The 22,770-nt window shown below is 40.6% G+C and overlaps 2 protein-coding genes across 3 annotated transcripts; one reads left to right on the top strand and one right to left on the bottom strand.

Moving 5' to 3' along the window:
• The first annotated feature begins 4,660 nt into the window (after positions 1-4,660).
• On the top strand, positions 4,661-10,259 carry LOC122821301 (nitric oxide synthase interacting protein). The gene is made up of 9 exons (XM_044099088.1): positions 4,661-5,012; positions 6,089-6,194; positions 6,544-6,625; positions 7,296-7,431; positions 7,526-7,665; positions 8,900-9,016; positions 9,153-9,223; positions 9,676-9,784; positions 9,997-10,259. Exons 1-9 carry the CDS (start codon positions 4,943-4,945, stop codon positions 10,066-10,068), a joined length of 903 nt encoding a protein of 300 aa, XP_043955023.1. The 5' UTR covers positions 4,661-4,942; the 3' UTR covers positions 10,069-10,259.
• Positions 10,176-21,152, bottom strand: rcn3 (reticulocalbin 3, EF-hand calcium binding domain). 2 transcript variants are annotated; one of them, XM_044099086.1, is made up of 8 exons: positions 21,046-21,137; positions 19,022-19,255; positions 18,278-18,471; positions 17,963-18,135; positions 16,992-17,052; positions 16,820-16,911; positions 15,699-15,806; positions 10,176-10,481 (listed from the first exon to the last, which is right to left on the bottom strand). In XM_044099086.1, the coding sequence occupies exons 2-8, from the start codon at positions 19,237-19,239 to the stop codon at positions 10,374-10,376; spliced, it is 954 nt and encodes a 317-aa protein (XP_043955021.1). In that variant the 5' UTR covers positions 19,240-19,255; positions 21,046-21,137; the 3' UTR covers positions 10,176-10,373. The 2 variants fall into 2 exon arrangements, with proteins under 2 accessions (XP_043955021.1, XP_043955022.1); XM_044099087.1 differs by lacking the exon at positions 10,176-10,481 and adding an exon at positions 12,784-14,613 and having other exon boundaries at positions 21,046-21,152.
• Positions 21,153-22,770: the final 1,618 nt, after the last annotated feature.

Here is a 22,770-nt window from a genome sequence, read left to right as displayed (position 1 = left end):
TCATGTGCCCAGATCCTGACTCCGGTCCCTCTATCTATCTTCTCCCCTGCAAATAAAAAAAAAAAAAATCACAGTTCCTCAGAGGTGTGGCCAATAAGGAACCAGGCAGCAGGGTGAGGCACTTCCTCTGTGACAGGAAACTAACAACAAACACCCAGAGACCACAAGCAGGAGAAGGGGGAGGGGAAAGAGATGAAGAGATGCTGAAGTTTGATGACTCTGAGTACAGTTACAGAGTTCAGAGATGGGTCAGGATTTTAAAAAAATCACTCTAGTTGATAATTGAATTCAAATTCATCTTAAAGGACAATTGGAAATGATATAGTGAAGCCTGACTGTGAGCTGCAGATTACTACTACCTGATGGTTCCCTCTTTTTCTCATCTCTGGTCTCTTCCAGAAATCCCACAAATTAGTTTCTATAGAGCTGATGCAGAATTTAATAGAACATCACGGGTGTCTCTAATGACCAGGACCTTATTTTTGGAGATGTAAAAGTCTCCCTCAATGTTAATGAACACAAACTGCTCCTATACATAAATAAATTCCATCACGAACACGTACGTTATAATTGACTGCGCATTCCAGTTTCAGTGTCAGATGAGTAAGTACAGTGATTTCTTTTTCTCCATGCTATATTCCATAATAATAATTATAGATTAACTCATTCATCGTTACAAGTCCTCTTCATAATCCTCTGCAAGGATTACAAAGATGATCTAGTGAACAAGATCCTTCAAGTAATTTCCCTTAGAAGAACAAACTTCAAATTTTACCACTTCATACCAGCCAGTGGGAAAGTAAAGCTGGAACATTGACAACTGAATGCAGTGATTGGTTATTCATTTTACCATTCATCAATGTTTACATGTTAGTCAATGGGTCAATGATACCCTCATGACAGTTAAGGTGTTGAAAAGATCCATCCTTCAAGGGATAGGTTAAGATTTTCAAAGTGAGATTCTGTTAAATTACTAGAATCTCACAAACAAACATTTCTAATTGATATGATACCATGTAAGAAAAAAAACTGATGCATGAGCCCATTTTCAAGTTAGTGTCTTAAAAGAAAATCTACAACCATTCTAGACACTGAAGTTCTTGAATTCACCTTGTTTGTTATGGTTGAAATGTTAAAGTAAGGCAGGAAAACATGTTCTTTAACATTGCTTCTAGCTGTTGCTGTCAAAGTTTTTAAATGGGATCGAGGTCCCTTCACCATTTTTGTAATTTTGTATTTTTGGTCATTTCCTCCCCGAGAGAGCTATCTGCTGCTTCAAGTTTCATACCCACCTGCTGGCCCTTACTACCAGCAGAGAGACCAATGGCAAATCACAAACATTTGCTCATTTATGAGTGGTAAAGTTGCACAAAAACCAAAAGATGCAGAACTTCAAAGAGGATTAAACACGGATTCATTCTTGTTGCTTCTGCTTCTACATGCACACACCACAATCCATCAACCCCTTCAACCTATCTCTACCTTGAACCATTCAAAATCTGTCAAAACTGTCGCAAAAATTGCTTATATGCCAAAATATTTATTAATCTCCTCTGATCATCTGGATTCTTGTTCCTCTCATGTTGTGATTGGCCCAAACAAACACAATTCAAACCTACCAGTCGTTTTTATCTGCGCAGATTTTGAAGGCCTTGCATTTAATGAAATCTTGCGATGGAAATCTATATTCCATTACCCATTTGTGTTTTGCAGTCAGTATACATTTGTGTGATATTTTTAGGACTTTTTTTAGTTTTCATGATGTTAAACACTTTGAACTGCCTTGTTGCTGAAATACTAATAAACCTGATTGATTGACTGATTGATTGGTTAGTGAAAGACATACATCATTGGATAGCAATAAAGATGCACCTATTTGAAAAATGCAACTGGAGTTAGTTTGTGGTTTTTAGCATGGGGTGGGAAAAAAACAGCCATAAGACGTTGTTGTCACAAGGCCCAAAAGAACTTTGTTTACTTCATATTAATCAAAGTCTTATTTTAACGTGTCGATACAGTTAATTAGAACGCGGTTCTAAGATAGTGTACAGTGAAACCAATGGTGTTGGGTTTCTGATCGAACTCTCTTGCCATGTGTGGTTGAGCAAAAGTCTGTCATAAATCAGATCATCAACACATTTAAATGAATACACCGAACCTTAGAAAGATCAGAGGAATTGTAGAAATGTGTCTTTTACTTGTATATCTCAGTTAATTATATTTGTGCTACGCACCAAGAAGATGTCTTGTACATGCAGTGATAATGTCCTCAAGTTCAAAGCGTGCAGATAAAGAGAAGTGGTCTTGATTTAACTGGTGGGTGGGGTATCCACAGGGGATAGTTGTTTATGTAAGAAGTCTTATTCAACTTATTATCTTGTTTAGCATCAGCTTTGCCATTCTTACCAGCTCATTAACTCCAAACTGCATTTCCAAAGCAGCAAAATGGTCTTAGAATGTCAGACCTTATATGGTCCAGTCTGGACCTGCTGCAATGGTGGCCGCAGGGCAACAAGGGAGTTTATCTGTGTGAGGAGATGAGACTCTTCCTGGGTTTAGTTTATAATGATCCATCAGTCCTGTTTGACTGTGTTAATGTTATTCTTTACATATTCTTGTCCTTTTGACTGTTCTCAACATAGAATCCCTTAATATAGTAGAAAAAGGCAACTTTCTTTCTTACTTGCTTGATCTTTTATTTCCTCTTTCTTTCTGTCTGTCTGTCTGTCTTTCTAGCTCTCTTGATCTCTTTCTTTCAGAGCAGGTTGTTCTGCAGAAAGAGTTGCCTTTGCTTTCCTGTTTTTGGCATGTAGGCTCTGTCAGGTTTCAGCCGTCTGACTGAGTGAATGCGGTGACTTTGAAACGATTGTATGGATCTGCAAACAGGAAGCTCAGTCAGACAGACAGGAAATGCTGCTGAATAAAACAAGACTTATAAGGGAAAGTCAGGCACTGCGACCATCACGGCCGCTTCAGCACAATACCGGTTTTCTCACCACCAACTTGTGACTCACACTTTTTTGAGTTCCAGCAGGTGTTCGTTACGTGATGATGGAGCAGCATCTCCTTTGTCCAGCTAGTCAGTTCAATCACAGCAGTGGCATTTTTAAATCCCTTTCAACACATGCAGCAGATTTGAAGATGTCCTTCAATGACTTTTTAGTGGATTAATGTTAACTGTGCCTTTTCAAAGTATTCATACCTGCTGAAACTTTTTCACATTCAAACTACAAACGGTTATGTATTTTAGTTGAGTGTGTATAAGTCAATGCTCTGCGGCAGTTCCAGCTCCATTCACAGATCGTTTGATGAAAGTCTCCAACAGCTTTACAGATCTAAAGATGTTCTCTAATAAACCTCTGAGGCCAAAAGCAGAACAACTCCAGCTACGCTTCGATTAAATTAAACACTAATTACCATCAGGACATTACTTGGTTCATGTGGGTTTATTCAGTGTATTTAATGGAATTTGCACTGTCTGGAATAATTTCCCTTTCAAGCCATTGGCACTTCTCTTTAACATTTGAAAACACTTGTCTAACTGGCAACAACACACCATCTGAAGTCTGAAGTGTGATCATTAGTTGTACTATAGTACTTTATGTAAATGTTAAAACTTGTTTTGTTTTCAGCTTCAAATCCCAGCTAAAAAAATACATAAACTATACTGTCATAAAACAAGTAGCCGTAACAAGAAAGGCATCTGATAAAGAGATTCTTCTTTCAATTCCCGTGTGTTGGTAAACATTTGGTCAGAAAACACATGATTCAACCAATTATATAGCCAGTAGCTGTTCTAGACCTAATTTACCAGAGGGGCCAGGGAGGGGCCAGTGCTTTTTAAGGGTGGCACAGAACAGAAGAATGAAACCAAAAGCAGGGGAATGTTTAATATATTAAGTAAGGCAGAGGGCCAAAGAGCCAATTTCAGCTGTAGACTGAAAACTGTGATCTTGTCTCAATACTGCTGAAGCCAGGAAAACAACGGCTTCATTTTTAGTCCCTTGAGAAAGCAAAACTGCAAAGGGAAAAATATGTAATTGGTCCAAGATTACATTTTCTATGTCAGCGCATATCATTGGTAGAAACTGATTTAGTATTATCTTATCAGTACAGAGGCCATAGCAGGAGCCAGTACTGTTGTTACTGCTGCAAAGTGACTCTCTTACGAGGTGGAAGCAAGTCGGTTGACTGATTGTTGAGGGGGGAAACAGTGATGGAAGCTGCGCGGAACAGCGACCTCTGTTGATGGAGGTCCAGAACGAGCTGCAGACAGAGAGAAAAAGGAAGAGAAAATACTAATGGTTAGCAGGATTTTCAGACCATGAGATCTCTGGGAAAATAAGGAGCAAGTGTTTCGTTTTAATATTTAGTTCTCTACTAGTATTTTAGAGCTTCATCAAATATTCTGAAACAAGAGTTATGCAGAGAAACGACAAGAGTCATTAAATGGAAAAAGCTTGTTGCAGTAAAAGACATTAAAAAAAAAACAACATTGGGAGGAAAACAGAAAGAAAAAATAGTTCAAATGCTAATTCATCACACAATCAGAACTATATTTATTACGGTGAAAATTATCAACCATCTAGGGTCTTTTGTTTCTGAATATCATGTGATAAGTACTCACATTAATCCAGCAGGTGGCGGTGTGCACCTACAAACTGTCCACTTTAAAAATGACAGAAGAAGAAATAAAAGGGGAAAAGAAAAGGAAGAAACAACACCGCTAGAATAAATACATTTATTTAGAGTAATTTTCCAAGAAATAAGATCCTTTATGGGAGCATTGTTGAATTTCTACCCGCCAAAGGAAGCCCTTCTCTAGTTCTACATCCATATAAAGCCACCGCACATTTCTGCGTAGTCTCTGAGTTTTAGCAGCTAACGCTAGCTGATACTTTCTGTAGCTGTCAACTGGTAAAATTGGGAAAGAAACGACAACATGACTCGACATGGGAAGAACTGCACAGCCGGAGCTGTCTATACTTATCATGAGAAGAGGAAGGACACAGGTGAGCTTCACTCATTAGCAGCATCTGTTGGTTAATGGTGTTACTAATGGATCCTGAGCTAAACACACACCAGTTCAATAGATAGGGTGAGGGTGTCTATAATAATGAGGGGATGGGTCAGAACCTAAATCCATTCATTGTCCTCCGTTTATCCCAAATCGAGTCCCGGAGTTTACAAACTGTTAACTGATATAGTTGATATAGGGATGCAATTACTTTTGCAATGATACAAATCATTTCACATTTTATAGATCTGAAATGATAAACTAAGTTGTTTATTATATTTGGATTCATCTCTGGAATTTAGCTAGGAAGACTTGTCACAATAACACATTTTGTTGGACAATAAATTGTCCTCTAAATTATTGCAATAAATGATAATATTGGCATTTTGAGCGCATTTGCAACTAATATAATAATAAAGTACATCCTCTCAAAGATCAAAAGACTTTAATTTCTAAAGAACGTGTAACACAAGAACTGGAAAACATTGGAAGTATCCAAAATAAATAAACAAACAGCCGAACTGAAGTGGATTATGAAGTCTATGTAAATAAAACTGCATCTTAAAAAATGATAATCATTCAGCTCAGACAGGGATAATAGGCAAAATTGCCAGGTAGGACATTTGTTAAGAAAATGTCCTTTGACACCGACTATTTCATACTGGGTGTCAAATGTTTCCAACATTTTTCAAAATTTCAGCTTTTTTAATGATATTAAAAGGGAAGCTTCTATTTAACGATTGTTGTCTTGCTGGAAATTATTGAGCTCGTCCTAACGTGTCATGCGATTGATTGATATATTTCTTTCTTGTGGTGGGATCATGTTTACTGGTCACCAAGGAACAAAAACATCCTCAGGAAATATTGAAGAACAAACAAAGGCAGAGCAGCTGAACTCTGACCTTTACACAGTCCTGGTCCAGACTGTCTCCTTTCAAAGCCTCCTGATACAGAAACGTGAACTGGATTCAGATATTTCTACAGAACTTTTTCTAGATTCAGTGAAATTATCTGTAAAGTGTTCCAGCTGATTTTGTTGTTGGTATGCTGTGTCATTATCATCTTGTTCAGCGGCGTCTGGTTATGGAACCCAGAGCGTCCGTCTGGGAAAAGACGCTATCAAAGACTTTGACTGTTGCTGCCTGTCCCTGCAGCCCTGCCAGAACCCTGTGGTGACGTACGATGCTCTCTCAGACCCACTGCACTCTCACACACACACACACACACAGTCACAGGTTATGATTTATGGCTTCATCGTATGTAATAAGAAGCTCAGAATACAGCTGAGGTCAGATATATCCAGAGCACATAAAACCACTGAGACAAAAGTTCAACTCACTGTTGTGACGCCAGTAAACAGTTTTCAGGCAGACATTGTTTAATCAAGACGGACATTTTTGTTGTACTTCAAGAGATTTTTATATTTTTGATAGCTGATGTTTGTGGTACTTCACTGTAGAGTGACAAGTAACTTTGTACACGTGCACACACAAACATACTGTAATGTTTGTTTATGTTTTCCACAGCCCAGATGGATATTTATATGAAAAACAGGCCATTCTTGAATACATTCTGCACCAGAAGACAGAAATAGCCAAAAAGATGAAGGTAAGATCATCACACAGGTAGGCAACGCTTATTCTCAGGAACTACAGCAAGGTTCTACTAGTTGTGTCCACAGTTATAACAATTCATAACGACTGGGACAAACACGGTCCATAATTCTACTGTGTAATAGGAAGCCTCGCGCTGCACATCAATTCAGTTCAATTTATTTCTATATTCTCGGAACTCGGCCAGGTAAAACTCTGAAACACAGAGCTAAGTCCATCAGATGCAGGAGGAGAACATGAAGTTGTTGGCACCATTATCACTTCCTCCAGGAAGGAGTCACTGCTAAACAGAACACCAGACCTGCTGAAGCTTGGAAAAAAACAGAGAACATAATGATAAAAGCTGAAATTACAGCAAATAATTCAAAAATGGAGAGTAGTAGAATAATGTGGTCAGTTTTTCCTCCAGTAGCCTGTGTCCACAGCAGCATAACTACAGAGGATAGCTCAGGTTAACCTGAGCCGTTCTTCACCAAAAGGAAAGATTTGAGGGCGGTGCTACTCAGGTTATCAACTCCCAACCTGTTACCATAGAAACGCCCATATCTCACCAGTGTCCAATCACAGCTAGAAAGAATAGTGCCAAAGTTCAAACAAGCAGTTAGGAGGTTTTAGGAAACGTTCTCAGTAATTCTTGTGTGAATGTTCCCTCTGTGGCCCTGCAGGCGTATGAGAAGCAGAAGCAAGCCCTGAAGAGCACCAACCAGCTGGAGTCCAAGTCTGAGGAACGGCAGAGGGCGGAGAGGTTTAAGACCAGCGAGAACAACATCGTGTCCAAACCCATCAACCCGTTCACATCCGGTGCCACTCTCACTCAGCGCTGGTTCTGAACCGTTAAACAGAATTTGTAGCCTCCATCCAGGATAAAGTATGCCTTTTTTTTGTTTTTCTTCAGGGCAGAAGAAGGAGAGTGAAGCCAGCAGCTCAGGAGAGGCGTCCACTGCGGGTCCGGCCCCCTCCTCCAGCCAGAGCCTGCCCAGCTTCTGGATCCCCTCTCTGACCCCAGAGGCCAAGCCCACCCTCCTGAAGAAACCCGTCAGTATTTTTGAATGTTGTCTTCCATTCATCTGTTGATGAAGTCCTGCTCACCATGGCAACCACCTCTGGAGCAACTCATCGTACCAGCCTTTCCAGTTAGCTTGTTGCCGAGTAGCAGAAACATTTCATAACTAAAAGCATAAAATGAGTTATTTCAATAAAACCAGCTCATTTTATTTTTATTAGACTAGCTGGAAAAAATTGCTTCCTGCCTTGAAAGCATAACATTATGACCACTGACATCATGGCACCTGTTGGTGGGTGGGGTTATATTAGACAGTTAGTGGTTCTGATAGAAAGGTGTCAAAATTCAGCTTACTTAGACACATGAGCAACGTCAACAGATAATACAGCTGATAGAATGTTCAATATATAGAATATTCACTGAACTCTGATCCAGACCTGCACGGCATTCTGGGAGATGCAGGTAGAGGAAAGGCTGCTCAACCTCTGACAGCTGGCTAAGCAATGTGACTAGCATAAACTAACTCACTCGCTCTTTGATTAGCAACAACCTGTTGAGTAACTTGCACAGCAGCCTGATAACTGTTTAAAAGTAAAAACAATGGTGTGAAGTGAAAACTGGATAAAACAGGAAATGACACACCACCAGTTTAGCACAGGTGTGGGCACTCCTGGTCCTGGAGGGCCGGTGTCCTGCAACTCTTAGAGTCTCCCTGGTCCAACAACCTGAATCCAACAGCTGAATCACCTCCTCAGTGCAGTCAGGTTCTCCAGAATCCTGCCAATGACCTCATTATTTGACTCAGGTGTGCTGAAGTAGAGATGCATCTAAACATTGCAGGACATCGGCCCTCGAGGCCTGGAGTGCCCACCCCTGGGTTAGGGTCAGACGAATGAAAATGAATGGAAGTCAATGTTAAGTCCCTGTGACATTAGACAGACATACTCTGTGTGTGTGTCACACAGATCATGACTTGGAAAATTAAAGGGATAAAAGAGCAGCTTTGCTTCCTTTTATCCACTCTCTCCTCCAGCATGTACTCTGCTCTGCTCTCCTTCCTCAGCCTCTTGCTGGTGTCAGATTGTGTAAATGATGTGGAGCTTGTTGCAGGTTCAGCTGTTTGCTTTCTGCCTGGATGTCATGGTATCTGCTGATTTAATGTGTACCTTTCTGTTGGCACAGCTCTAAAGAGAGGACAGGCTGACCCTCCGTCTGAAACCCATCTTCATGTCAGCACTCTGACGATGTGTGTGTTCTCTGTGTCAGAGTAAAGCTGTGCTGTGTCCCATGTCTGGGCGACCCATAAAGATGAACGACCTGATCCCAGTGAACTTCACCCCACTGGACTCAAGCCTGGACAGGGTGGCCTTGCTCAACCGCCAGGTCAGTTTACTCACCAGTCTGTGCTCACACTAAGGGGGAAAAAAAACAAACCCAGAGAAACCATGTCTGGGAAACAAACCTGGTTTAGATGGAACATATCAGGGTTTCGCTCCAGTCTGCTGCTTTCTGCCCCCAGGAGAGGTACGTGTGTGCAGTGACCAGAGACGCTCTGGGTAACAGTGTCCCCTGCGCTGTCCTGAGACCCTCGTGAGTCCTTACCCCATTACTGTCACACTCTGCAAAAACACTAAATCTTACCAAGTACTTTTGATTTAGCTTGTAGTCTTAGTGCTCTTGAAATACAACAAAACTAACTTACAAGTAACTTTTCAACCACACATACTGTAGAAGCTTGTGTTAGAAGCCAATAAAATTGATGAAAAAAGTATTAGTTCTATTGACAGATTATTTCTCTTATAACACAGTGAAACAACCTGCCAGTGAAACTGGTACTTTTTCAACAATAATAAGGAATGACTGACTTAAAACCGGCGCCTGTATCTCTCTGAAACTAACTTAGCGTTGTCGTATTTCAAGTGCACTAAGACATTTGAACTAGAAACTAAATCAAAAATACTTAAGTGTTTTTGCAGTGCACATCCAGTACTATGTTTCAGCCTTACCACTGGCTGACTGATTCTCCCGACTGACTGTTTCAGAGGGACTGTAGTGACTCAGGAGTGTGTGGAGAAGTTGATAAAGAAGGACATGACTGACCCCATGTCTGGAGCCAAACTAACAGAGAGAGACATCATCCCACTGCAGAGGGTAGGTAGCCGATTCGGAGGTTGCTGAAAAATCTTCTACCAACATCAAAGAAAGCAGTCAGATCAAATTTAATTGTTCTTCCTTGAGTTACAAAAAACAGCCAGTAACACATTTGATGAGGAAGCCTTAGGCAGTGTTCAGAGTTCCTCTACCTCGCTGTGAGAGCTTTGTCTGTGTGTAGCTGAGCTCCAGCTGTCTGTGTTTCCTCCCAGGGTGGAACCGGCTTCGCGGGCTCTGGAGTTGACCTGAGAGCCAAAGAGGCCCGTCCAGTGATGCAGGCATGAGGATGTGAGGATGAGCAGCTCAATGAGATGTCAGAGTCTGATGCATCTGTGGAAGATTTCTGCAGCCCATTGCAACCTGCAAGCGTATAGTTCCTGGGTGTTGTGGGTTTTTAAAAATTTTTTCTTTCTTTGAGTGGATGCTGTGGCCTTTCTGAATGAAACGGTAAATAAAAATGTTTTTTTTAAGCCAAGCACCTTCTGAATGATTACTTGCCTTCGTACAGTTTGCATGTTTAACGTGAGGAAAATAACGGTGGGCTCTAACTGTCAGGTCAGATGAGGTTTGTCCGGTTGGAGTTGTTTTCTCACAGCTCGTCGTGCTCCTCCACCCTCATGCCTCCATAGTCAGTGATTGTGCTCATCCTGAAGTAGTCTGTTCTGTCGAGCACTTCGGACAGACTCAGGCGGCCGTCCTGATGAGCAGAGACACAACACATTTTTATTTCATAGTGTGTGGTTTTAAAGTCTCTAAGCTTTCTTCCAGCACATCCTTCACAAGAACACACAATGATGTCAAAGAAAAACACGAGGAGTCTTGTACAGTTGACTTAAACGTCAACTTGTACAGAACCTTGCATAAGTATTCATACCTCATTTTATGATATTACAACCACAGTTCTAATAGATTGCTAAACCAAGTGAAATAAAAATTTACACTGATTTTTTGTTAACTAAAATAAAACGGTAATCAATGGTGTAAAACGAACTGGAACTGTTTATAAAAATAATTGAAACACTGAAACTATATTCCCCACACTGGTGGGTGCGACTACAATGGATGTGTGTCTCATCAGCCTGACTGTTCATATACCTGACTGTCTTCTTGCATTTCTCTGTTCAATTCTGGGTTGTAACTCAACTTGTTTAGCCTTCATGAGGTTTTGCGTGATTTATGGGCGCCCATAATTTTTTGTTTTGGGAGCACGTTCAAAACACACAAACAAAACGTTTATTATTATTGCTAAATTATTAGTACAGCCACGAACAGCTCAACAGTTACCAGAGCTCCACAAGGGCATTTTACGACACTTTCCAGTGGCAAGTTGCTCTCTATGACAGGTTAATGTGTGATTCAGTTCGGTTCGAGTCCAATAGGGAGATTCTCCATATTACGGTCTGGAGCGCAACAGCTGCGGTCATTTCTCCGGTCATTTAAAGCGACACTCAGCAACAGAGAACCTCGAGGTTCTGGCTGTGATGGACTAAATAATCCCAGACATTTTATTTTGTCTTATAAATACATTTTGCTGGCCCAATCATAATGATGAAGACTCAGATCGTGAACTTCATTATTTTTAAAATTCAAACGGAAAATAAATTTCACATCAAACCAAGCTAATATAGCCTAATGTAGTTCTGGTGTTTTATACTGTCGGCACAAACCTGCAGCTCAGATCTCTGACCAGCTTCTCTGCTTTTCTCTTTCTTACTGTCAGTTCTTCAGAGAAACGAGCTGCTAATTCACGGTCATTTCGTTACAAAACTTAACGATCGTGTTCCTGTCGCTCCCCGTGATTAAACTCACAATCACGATAATCTGTACTGAGCAGCTCTCTGATAGCAGACGGTGTGTCCGTAAACATTTTTTTTTTTACTAAATATTGTATTATAACCGAAAAGAGAGATGTAACTTCTGTCATGAATATAGACTAGCAAAAAACCCAACAAATTACAATGAAATACTGCTGCGCCGGAAGTAAGACCCATAATCGTTTCCCCAGTAAGCCTCCCAGGAATAAGGTGGATAGGCTTGGATGGGAAAAATCCCACTGAAGTCTTGGTTTTAAATGTGTCAGACATCTTTGTGGTCTGTTTCTAGACCAGCCATATGAAGGAGTCTTTTCCTTTCAGTCTACAGTTAAATTCAATAAAATAAAATGTACATCACAATTTTTGTTGCCCTCATCACATTTTTAAAAATACCCATTTACTGGTCTGATGTAATATTCAAATTACATCCAAGTGTGAAATAATCATAATTAACAAGAAAAAAGCTGGAAAACATCTGTGTGTAATTCATCTACAGTAAGTGTTTAACATAATACATTTAGTCACTGAAATAAATTGACTTTTCAATAATTCTACTTTACTGGATGGGTCAGGAGAACCTGAGCTCCTGAAGTGAAACTCATTGAGGAAAATAAAAATAAAAAAATTTAGCAATGAAATATTTTAAATTCTTGAGAACTTTCTTAATGAAACATAGAGCTTTACTTCCAGCAAAACAGTGTCATATTTCTACCATTTACAGCCTCTTTTGATTAATGCAAAAAGTGGCATTTCATAATTGTTAATACATATGTTTTTATTAAGGTATAATGATGTGATTTTCTTTTGTCAGACTCACCTTTTAAAACACAACAAGCTTCTGAGTCGCCTCAGATTCTAGAATCTGAACTAGAAGATCTGATCATAAGATCAGGATGTGATATTCTGATCTTAAATATGTTTTTATTGGCTGGAACCTGAAAATCAGAGTTAAAGGCTTGAAAACAGTTTATGGAATTAATCTAGTTCTGTGTGTGAACTGAGTTACTGAATAAATTAACTTTTCAATTATATTATTCTAGTTTAATGAAGATGATTGTATCTAATGACTCAGATTTGCAGCAGGTGAACCTCCATCCTTCACAGGTTGATGAGCTACTTTACTGAGTAACTAAAGCAACACAAAAAAAATAATAATCATACAATACAGCATAAACACCACAAACATTTGTACAAAAAGGCTTTAATTGTCAAACTATAAAAATTCTGTAACAAAGTCCATCCTTGACCTCTTCCCCCCCTCCCCAATTTCTTCCCTTTTGATGGCTAAACTTGTTAAAGTCACATTTTAATAGAAATTATTTCTTCTCTTCTGAACATTGTTTCCTATTAGAATCCACTCAAATCGCCTAACCTGACATTACAACCTCGGTGTGTTGTGTGAGCATCTGATAACCCAAGCGAATAAAAAAAGAAAAGTGTAAAAGCCCAGAAAGGTTTGTCAGCGTTACCATCCTGACATACACAGTATGTGACTGTTTCCTGTAGCACGCATCAGGAAGCTGCAAGAAGAGATGCACCAATCAGAATGCAGAGATAGATTTCATCTGTTGTTCAAGGAAGGAATACAGTTAAGACCATCATTATTCATACTCCTGGCAGAAGGTTTCTTCCAGGAGGAACAATGTTTTGGGGATTTTATTAACATGTTTCATCTGATTGGGGGTAATATTAAGATTTTGTAGTGGCCCAGCCAGAGAGGCAGCATTGATAGAATCTATGAAGGGAGTTAAAGATGAAGGTGAAGGTCAGTAAACAGTCCAACTCTAAAGCCTTTCAACAATTATCAAAATACCAGAGAAAATATGCAAAAAGCTGCTCAGTTTTTATAAGATGGGTCTGACTGCTATAATGGAAATGAGGATTTTTACAGTTTTTGAGAAGGATCAAAGTTTTCAAGATGTAAAAAGGTCAGATTTTTTCCCCAAACTGGAACACCTTTAACATTAACATTGATTCAATTCAATGGCACCAATTCTCAACATATCACCTCAAGAACTCTGAGTCCATCTGTGTGATTGGAATGAATTGACTTTTTTGGGGGGTGGGGGCAAATCAAGTGGATATCCTAATCTGATTCTGGTCAAACAATGCAGCCAAGTTCATTTTTTTTATTTGAACAGTTTCCTAGGAAACCCAGCAGATTGACCAGCAGCATCCACTCATCCTGGATTTGAGTCATTTTCCTCATTTCAGGAAGAAAAGACCCTGAGAGTTCTGACAAGGGTATGAATGATTTTGAGTTTAGCTTTCCTGCCTTGAGCAGTCATTAAGAACATGCAAAGGCAACGTCACCCTGAGAGAACAGTTCCTAGAAAACAGGGTTGTAAGAAGAAAGAATTCACATTTAGTGTCTTTTTGCATCTCATGCCAAAAACAACCATCTGTGTCTTTTCTTTAGAGAATGCAGATCTTTACCTGATCACAGAGATTTCCAAAAGCTTGCCAACATTTCCAAAGCCAGCATGTTCTGCAACATGAGCTGAAACACCACTTTACTAGTGCAGCCTTCCTGTTATCTGCTCAAACTGCTGGCTCCTTCTTGAAGTTGGCAATAATTTAAAACATAAGGAACATAAGAACCAGTCTTCTCTCAGTAAGTACATCCACAACAAAGAGCATCAATGAGACCTGGTAGTGCTTAGCAAGGTTCAATCCCTGATCAGGGTAAAAAAAAAAAAAAAGCAGGATTTTTGAGTGACCACCAGGTTACTGCTCATATCTGCTGATTCCTCAGTGCATCTCTAGTTGCAAACCTTCCATACATGAATAAAGGGGCATGATTAACCAAGACTGCAGCATAATAACGAGTCAAAAATTTAGAGACTTAAGTGAACCCAGTCTAACCCACCCTACTTCCCCACCCCCAAACGTCCAAAAGAGACTTCATCAAAGTTCGTCATGTTTCTTTGTTAAATCTTCACCATAATTGGTCGCCTGGCTGCCCACAAACATGTTCCAATTGGCCAGAATTTCCTTCTTGGTGATTTTCTCGTCCTGTTGAGTGATTACAGCATTTCATCCAACATGGGTTGATTGGGAGGTGATTAAGGGAAGCAGGAGAAAGGAGGGATGAGGAACGGAGAGAGAGAGAGAAGATGATTAGTAATTAATTCAATTAAGCAATTATTCATCGCTGTGCTGCCAGCAGAGGTGGAACAGAGTCAGTCTAATGTCTGGAGTCAGGTCCTGAGTCGAGTCAAAGTCCTAAATGTTACGTTTTAACCAGTCACTTCACTCAATATGCAATTTAATCACAGTAATGAGTTCTAGAAACTGAACATTTTTAAAATAGATGTTTAGTTTTTTAGATCAACCAGCAAGAAAAACCAAACTGAAAACAATCTGAGCAGAAGTTGAGTTTTAAAGTAAATATCAACTAAAAACTAAACAGATAAATAAATTAAAAAAATTAAAGAGGAAAATAATCCATAACCAAAAAAAACCCACTTGATTTCTTTAAAAAATTATAATTAAAAAATGAACCAATTGCAACAGTATAATATAGCTAGGTCATTATTTTATGAGTAAGATTATTAAAATTATTTCTACAACTATAGGAAATGAGACTTTCTGATTAAGTTGATCTTCTGGCTTAAAACAAATAAACTAAACATAATCAGACAAAATGATTCAGTTTTAATAATGAACACCGGTAATGTAACCGTAATGTTTGCTTTTGTAAAGTTAGCATCTTGCAGAGATAGCCATGTGATTTAACAGCTGATTTGCCATCTTTCTAACTTGATATGAGAGAAAACCTGCAACATTTTGACTCCATGATTCAACTAGAGAATAAAATCAGTCATTTAGATAACATTAACTGTACAGTTATGCTGCATGGTCTTTGGTGAAAAAGTAAAAAGTCTTCTCTGATTTTATCGAGTCATGTAATTAATTCATGTCGTAGAAATATTAATCTGGCGTCATGTAATCACAGCCAGACAGATCAAACAGGAAGTAAAGGGATCCTTTGATTCCTTGGTCTGTTTGGGTTGATCCAAAAGTGAACTGTGCTGTGGAACATTTTAAGCGCACACTTAAGGGACAAATGTACCGTTTCTAAGCAACCATGCATCTACCTTGTTTGTGTCGGTCTCGTGGATCAGATGCTTGGCCTCGTTGTCAGCATGGTCCACCTCTCCTGGTAGAACCCACTGGGCCACTTCGTTAGCATCCAGGTAGCCGTCCTGCAGCATGAACGAAGACGGAACCTTATTTTATCTGGCTGGACAGAACTGGACCAGAATCAGCAGCAGAACAGTAGACGGGTAGCATCGAGTCACCAGCACCAAGTGGGACAAAAACCAGCACTGACTGGTTTGTTCCTCATGAAAAGATTGACTGAAAAACTCAAATTTAAAGGGACAGTGTTATGTATTTTCCAGGCACCTTGAGCTATTAAATTACACCATCAACTATCAGGACATTGTCTTCTAATATACAAAGCTTTTTTTTCTTAATAAAAAACTGAAACTCCAACTTCTTTTAAGTCACATTTGATTAAATTGGGCCTCTGTCTCTTTAAGAACTCCTGCCGTTTCTGAAACTCCACCTTCAGAAAGTAATCACAAAATCCCTTCCAAAAAAATCCCATGAAAATCACATGTGGTTCATACAACTTTTCACATTTGAATGATGAGTGAATAATGTGAATCACATGTGAAAACATGATTTTTATGGGATTTTTTTTGTAAGGGATGGCTATAATTAACCTTTTTACCAGCACTGCACAGAGAAATAGCACCTATAATGAACTCAGCAGATCCACAGTTCCAGCAGATGTTTGCTAATTGCTGCTGGCTAGTCTGAAGGAGCAGAGTGGGAGAGAGGTGTGTGAGAGCTGTTATGTGAGGAGGAAGCTTGGAAAGACAAGCTGTGCCTTGAAGGCAGCACTCTGTCCATCAAGTCATCACCATGGTGATAGTTTGGACAAACTATCACCATGGTGATGCCAGACCTGTAGTGGTTGAGATCAAAGGAAATCCATGTGTTAGAATGGCCTACTCAAAGTTCTGACCTAAAGCTGCTGAATAACAGTTTAACATTTCCCTGGAAATTTTTGTAAAAAATAAAACCATTTCATATTGTTCTTCCCCTTTATAATCATACATGACTGTGTTTGTCTGTCACATCAAATCCTAAGAAAACACAGTAACGTTTTAAGACATGATGAAATGTTACAGGTAAGAGCAGCTCTCACCTTGTTGACGTCTCTGAATTCTCCAAAGTGTTTCCTCTCGGTCTGGACCCAGTCAGGCTCCGACTCGCCGTCCTCCGGTGTGTACATGTCACCTGGTGAGGGCAGACATGATGAACACCAGCTGGTTCCAGTGCAGAGGTCACTGGTCAGACTGGAAACAGGGCTGGCCTACCAATATACTCGTGGAGGTTGATCTTTCCGTCACCGTTCTTATCGATGTCCTCCATAGTTTCCTGTAGAACAAACAAAGTGATTTATTGAGTTTCATTTAAAGGGCCGGTATTGTGTGTTTTCCAGGCACATAGTGCCTTTTTATAGCACAATCAAGTAACTATGTGGCCTTGAGTTCAGTCTTGAAAATGCTGTTTATATCAAATATGACCTAAAATAAATATGACTATACAATTTAATGCCTTGAATATGGGCCTCTGTTTCTTTAAACACTCTTGCTCTGATGTTTCCCTTTGGCCACAACAATGTTTTTTCTTCAGGCCTTTAACATTGTTCTTAGAAGCAGTGCACTCAGAAGTAGGTTGTATAATGAACCTGGCAGATGTGCAGTTCCACCAGGTGTTTGCTAATTGCTGCTGGCTAGTCTGTAGGAGCTCAGTGGGGAGTTGCTGCTCTGTGAGATTGGAAAGTGCAGCTCTGACGAGAAGCTTCATGCTAACAAGTAGTGCTAGGTACCCCCCAATGTTTTGCGCAGAAAACGATTTCTCAATTATACCTGAAATGACTAAAGCAACACCTAAGGTATGTTTTTGATGAGGGAATAACATTATAACATGATGTAAATCTTAAAAGTAACTGCTCCCATTATTTTACGACATTCAACTAAACAAATTTAATAAATGTTCTTGAATGTTTGCAGTCATTTTTACAACTGATGAGGCCAATATGTCACAGCATATATAACTGCATACACCAGTTATTACGTGGCCAACTGAATAAAACCGACTGAACTATTTTTTTACTCGTTACATCACAGCCTGAGCTCCACTGGCTCCTTCAGGTCCACTCATGTTTCTGGCTCCACAGTCACAAGCAGATCAATTTAATTTTCTTATCAAATTCTACTGGGCAAAACCAGGTGTTACTCTTCAGAGACCGGCCTGTTGCCATGGTGTCAGGACTGAACTCTACCTGCACCACTACGTCCTTCATATAGTCGAACTCCTCAGGATGCAGGAAGGCAGTAAACTCCTCGCGCGTGGCGATGCCGTCACGATCTTTGTCGGCCGCCTTGAAGCGTCTCTCGTCCCGGGCCAGCATGGACTTATACGTGTCTTTGTCCTCAACGTCACTGAACTCCTCACCTGGACAGAAAGCGGCCTGGACTGATTCTACAAACTCTGTTCAGTCCTGACAGTCAGCAAGTAACCACCCAAGCTGATTATTGCTCAGTGTTGTCAGATGAGACTGAGTGAAGTAGGAAGTCAGACAGGAAGCTCGTCTTACCCAGGTAGTAGCCGTAGGTGGTGTTCTTGTACTCCTCCCAGGCGATCTTGTCGTCCCGGTTCTGGTCGTAGTCCTTCCAGTGCTTGTTGACGTTCTCTTCGATGTACCTCCTCTGCCTGTGTTTGATCCACTGGTGCAGCTCTGGGTGGGTGACGTAGCCGTCCTTGTCCGTGTCGATCCGGTCCACGATCTTCCTGTAGAGACGAAGTCAGAGGAGACGAGACTCGCAGTTAGTCACTGAAAACAGAAACGACACAGAGCCTGTTGACAAACACACTTATTTCTGAAAGTCTAAAATATTTTTTTGAGTTAATTTCTTACACAGATCAATTTCACAGAAGTTCTTCTTGAGAAAAGAAGGAAACCATCAAAATAATGAAGCAAAATTTGGAGCAATGAGGACCTGGACCTCTACAACAACCTCACCATGTCAGCACTTTACATTTTGTCCTGAAATTTCCATCCAAGATCACAACAAACTTATAATAATTACTCTCCATTTTCAGTTAGAAATGAAAAGGCCAGTAAAATGACCTGAGTGTTTTATATCCAGTGATGCTGTGAAGTGTCAGACCAAAGGAATGATCAACCATACTCTTAGTAACGTTAAGTTTTGATTTGTCACCAAATGATAAAAGAAAGCTCAACAACACCAGTCACAACTACATTAAGACAGAAAGTAAATACTCTGATCTTACTGATTAATGATCGTTTTTCTATAGGACCAGGACTCTCAGAACCTACGCTAGTCGGTCTTTGCTCTCCTCGGGGGTCAGCTGGTCGAATGTTTTGGCTTCCTCTTTGCCCAGGAAGGCCTCATGGTCGTACTGGTAGTTCTGACTGTCGTCGTGGACGTGGTCGCTCAGACCGGCCTGGTGATGGACCCGCTTCTCCTGAGCAGGGACGGCAAGAGCAGCGGCAGCCAGGAAGTACAGGTACGCCAGTGAACTCAGCAGCATCATGGCCGATTTCTGATGGCTGAGGTATGAAGAGAGAGAAAAATAGAGAAAATATGGCAAATTCAAATTCTGAGAAGGACATGAGACATGGCTGAATATTCCTACATCTCCAGGTCGACTCGGTCTACATCGTCTACACCATGTTTTGTATCAGGCATCTGGAACATAACAGGTCGAAATATGATCCGAACACAAGCCAAGACAACGAGCAACTTTTTACAGCATTTTATTTCATAAAAATAAGGCAAAATATTCAACTCCACACCAACCCAGGAAGCTCTAGAACCAACCTGAAGCTTTCATTTGAGTCATGTTTTCCCTTTGGGCCTCATCAATGAGAGAACGTCTGGTTCTCTATACATCACTTCCTTTTCTGGAAGTTTTCACACACGTTTCTGTTTACAGTTCAGTTAAAGTCCAAACACAGCATTAAGGCAGCTAGCCTCACCTTTGACCTTACAATACCCTTGTAGGTCTGTTTGGGTTACTAGTATAAAGGTATAGCAAAGCACTGCTGGTCCGCTGGCAAAAAAAAAAAAAAAAAAAAAAGGCTGCTTGCACTTTTTCCTGACTAATAAATTCAGCAGTTTGGAGATAATATGATTAAAAATACAAAGAGCCACAGCAGGAGCTGCAGTCATCACTGATGAAGGAATCATTTTAAATGTACAGCTTTGCCAGCATGTCAGTCAGGCCTTAACACATTTCACTAATTAGATGATATTAGTGTATTACAAACATTTTTGGGCAAAACACATAAAGATTAATTATATTCTGACTAATAACCACTAGATGCTACTAAATTTAGCAAGGTTTAAGGCATAGTCTTTGCCTGGGTCTTTCTGCATGGAGTTTGCATGTTCTACCTGTTCACGCTGTGGGTTCTCTCCGGGTTCTCCGGCTTCCTCCCACAGTCCAAAAACATGACTGTCAGGTTAATTGGTCTTTCTAAATTCTTCCTAGGTGTGTGTGTGTGTGTGTGCATGGTTGTTTGTCCTGTCTGTGTCTGTGTTGCCCTGTACAGACTGGTGACCTGTCAAGGGTGACCCCGCCTCTCGCCCCAAAACGTTCACTGGAGATAGACACCAGGACACCTCCTGACCACAAGGGACAAGGGTGTAAGAAAATGGATGGATGGGTTTACTTGTAAGCCTTTAAACTTCTAGACTATAAAAACTGAATCAGAGGTCTTTCCTGACAACCCTTCCAAATATAAAATCCTTGTCCATTCTTCTGATTTTAACGCCACAGGAGTCAGCATTAACACTGAGGCCTACACAGTTATCGCAGGTTGAACAACCTTAGAAAAAACCCCAGCAACTATTCTGGAAATTTCCAGGCATAGTTGATCTTTGCTACCCTCAGTTGGTGGGCTTGGAACTGATTCTCATGATTATTGTGATTATCACTGATCATCTGCATCTTTCTGACAGGCAAACTACCAGAAGTCCAGTTTGTATAAAAGATGTTCAGACTTCCTGATCAGTTAATCAATGCATATGATCAACTAATGCTAAAAACATGAACACAGAGAATGTTCCAGTAGACAGACTGAAAACATCTTGAACCACTTTTAAAACACTTGGCTCCTGGCAGGTGAAGGGTCAGCTTACAGGGACTGCAGAAAGACTCAGTTTCCTGAAACCTCAAATTATCATCAATGAAAACTTTCTTGCTTCCTGCGTGTACTGTGTACAGGGTACTAACGGAACTATGACATCTTTAACTAGATGTGGAAGTAAGCTAACAGTAAGCTAACAGTAAGCTAACAGTAAGCTGGAGTATCTGCAAAAAAGTTTAAAAGCTCACCAGCTCTCTGACAGCAGAACGATCCTCCTTCCCACAGAACAGCTCTCAGAACAGAGGTCCGCGTTGGCATTTTGCTTCTTTAAATAACAAAGAAAAAGGGGCGGGACGTCTTCTGTGACTAACCAATTACCGACGCCTTGCAGAAAATCCCAACCAATAGAAAGTGGCACATAGCGGGAAAGTATTTCGTGATAGATTCTTATTGGCCTGATACCGCCACGTTGTCACGCGCCCCACCTCAGAGTAACTCTTTTCCCAATTTGTGCATCCTTCACTTCCCACCGCAGAATTTTCTGCAGACGCTGTCTCTGGAGGCTGGGCTTAACGCAGGAGTTCCGAAAGTCGGTCCTGGAGGTCCGGCATCCTGCATGTTTTAGTTCTCTCCCTGGTTTAACGTACCTGGATCAAATGATGGCTGTTAGAAGACCTAAGAAGAACATTGACATGCTGAAAAGGTTACTATCACCAGGGAGAGAACTAAAACATGGACCTCTAGGACCGACTTTGGGCAGCCCTGGCTTAATGGGACCGGGCTCCACGACAAAAAAATTTAATTGGGCCCTGCTGTTACAATTTCTTGAATCTATTTGACCCATAAAAAGCGGCACAATTTTAAAAGCACGCAGCTGCCTTGCTTTCTTGTCATGACAGTTTGTTATGAGCAGTGATGGCAGCAGGCATTGTGCTCCTTGGAGGGGGGCTCACCCTTTCATACTTTGAAAACCCCTGGTCTAGTTAGCATAGCTACCAGTGACGGCAGATAAACGATTTTCCTGTAATAATAAATTGTTTCTCCACCATTAGCACATTTAGCAGTGAGTGAATGAAGTTGATTGACAGCACTAAGACCCTCCTCCTGGTTCTGATTGGTTGTTTTGGCTGGAATGTTGCATTACTTTAGTCAGTAATAGTAGCTCAGGGAGCAGGTGGAGAAGATTGATTGTTTTCAGAGATTATCTGTCTCATAGCAAACTGTCATGACATGATGAGATTTAACAAATATGGAGAAAACTTTTTTTTATTAAAGTTATATACTGCTTTGGCGTGCTGTGGTGGCGTAGGGGATAGCGCGACTCACATTTGGAGGCCTTGAGTCCTCGACGCGGCAGTCGCGGGTTCAATTCCCGGACCCGACCGACATTTGCTGCATGTCTTCCCACCTGTCCTGTCAGCCTACTGTCATATAAGGGACACTAGAGCCCACAAAAGACCCCCTGGACGGGAAAAAAAGCTATATACTGCAGCTTGAATAAAATGCAACTATGTAGAATTTTGAGAAGTCTGGATTGCTTCATGTATATTTTGCATGTTGCCTATGACTGTTGCTTGTGGGGAGAGACATTTCAGTGATCTAAAACTAATAGAAAAGAAATTAAGCAACCTACTTGCATGCTGTATGCAGACTGTAGCAGGTAAAATTCATGAGCAGTAAATATTGTGCTAGTTATCAGTATTGGACCAAAGAAACCAAGGCCATTGCAAGCCTTTAAAATTGTGACGCTTTAGAAAGGTCAGATAGACTCAAAGAAATTGTAACAGCAGCTGCATGGGGGGGGGGGGATTTAATTTTTTGTGAAGGGGCCCAAGATTTCTGGCCCCTGTCAGGGAGCCAGAAACTACCTCAGTTGTTCACCTGAGTGAAGTTGCCCCCCCACCTTCTACAAATCAGACAAAATTGGTGTCAAATGTTTGTGCTGGATTGTGCAGCAAAAATTTTCGTTTGTG

This window comes from Gambusia affinis, linkage group LG19 (genome assembly GCF_019740435.1).
Source record: "Gambusia affinis linkage group LG19, SWU_Gaff_1.0, whole genome shotgun sequence".
NCBI lineage: Eukaryota > Metazoa > Chordata > Actinopteri > Cyprinodontiformes > Poeciliidae > Gambusia > Gambusia affinis.
Note: the sequence above shows the minus strand (reverse complement) of the source record. Positions and strands in the feature narration are given on the sequence as shown.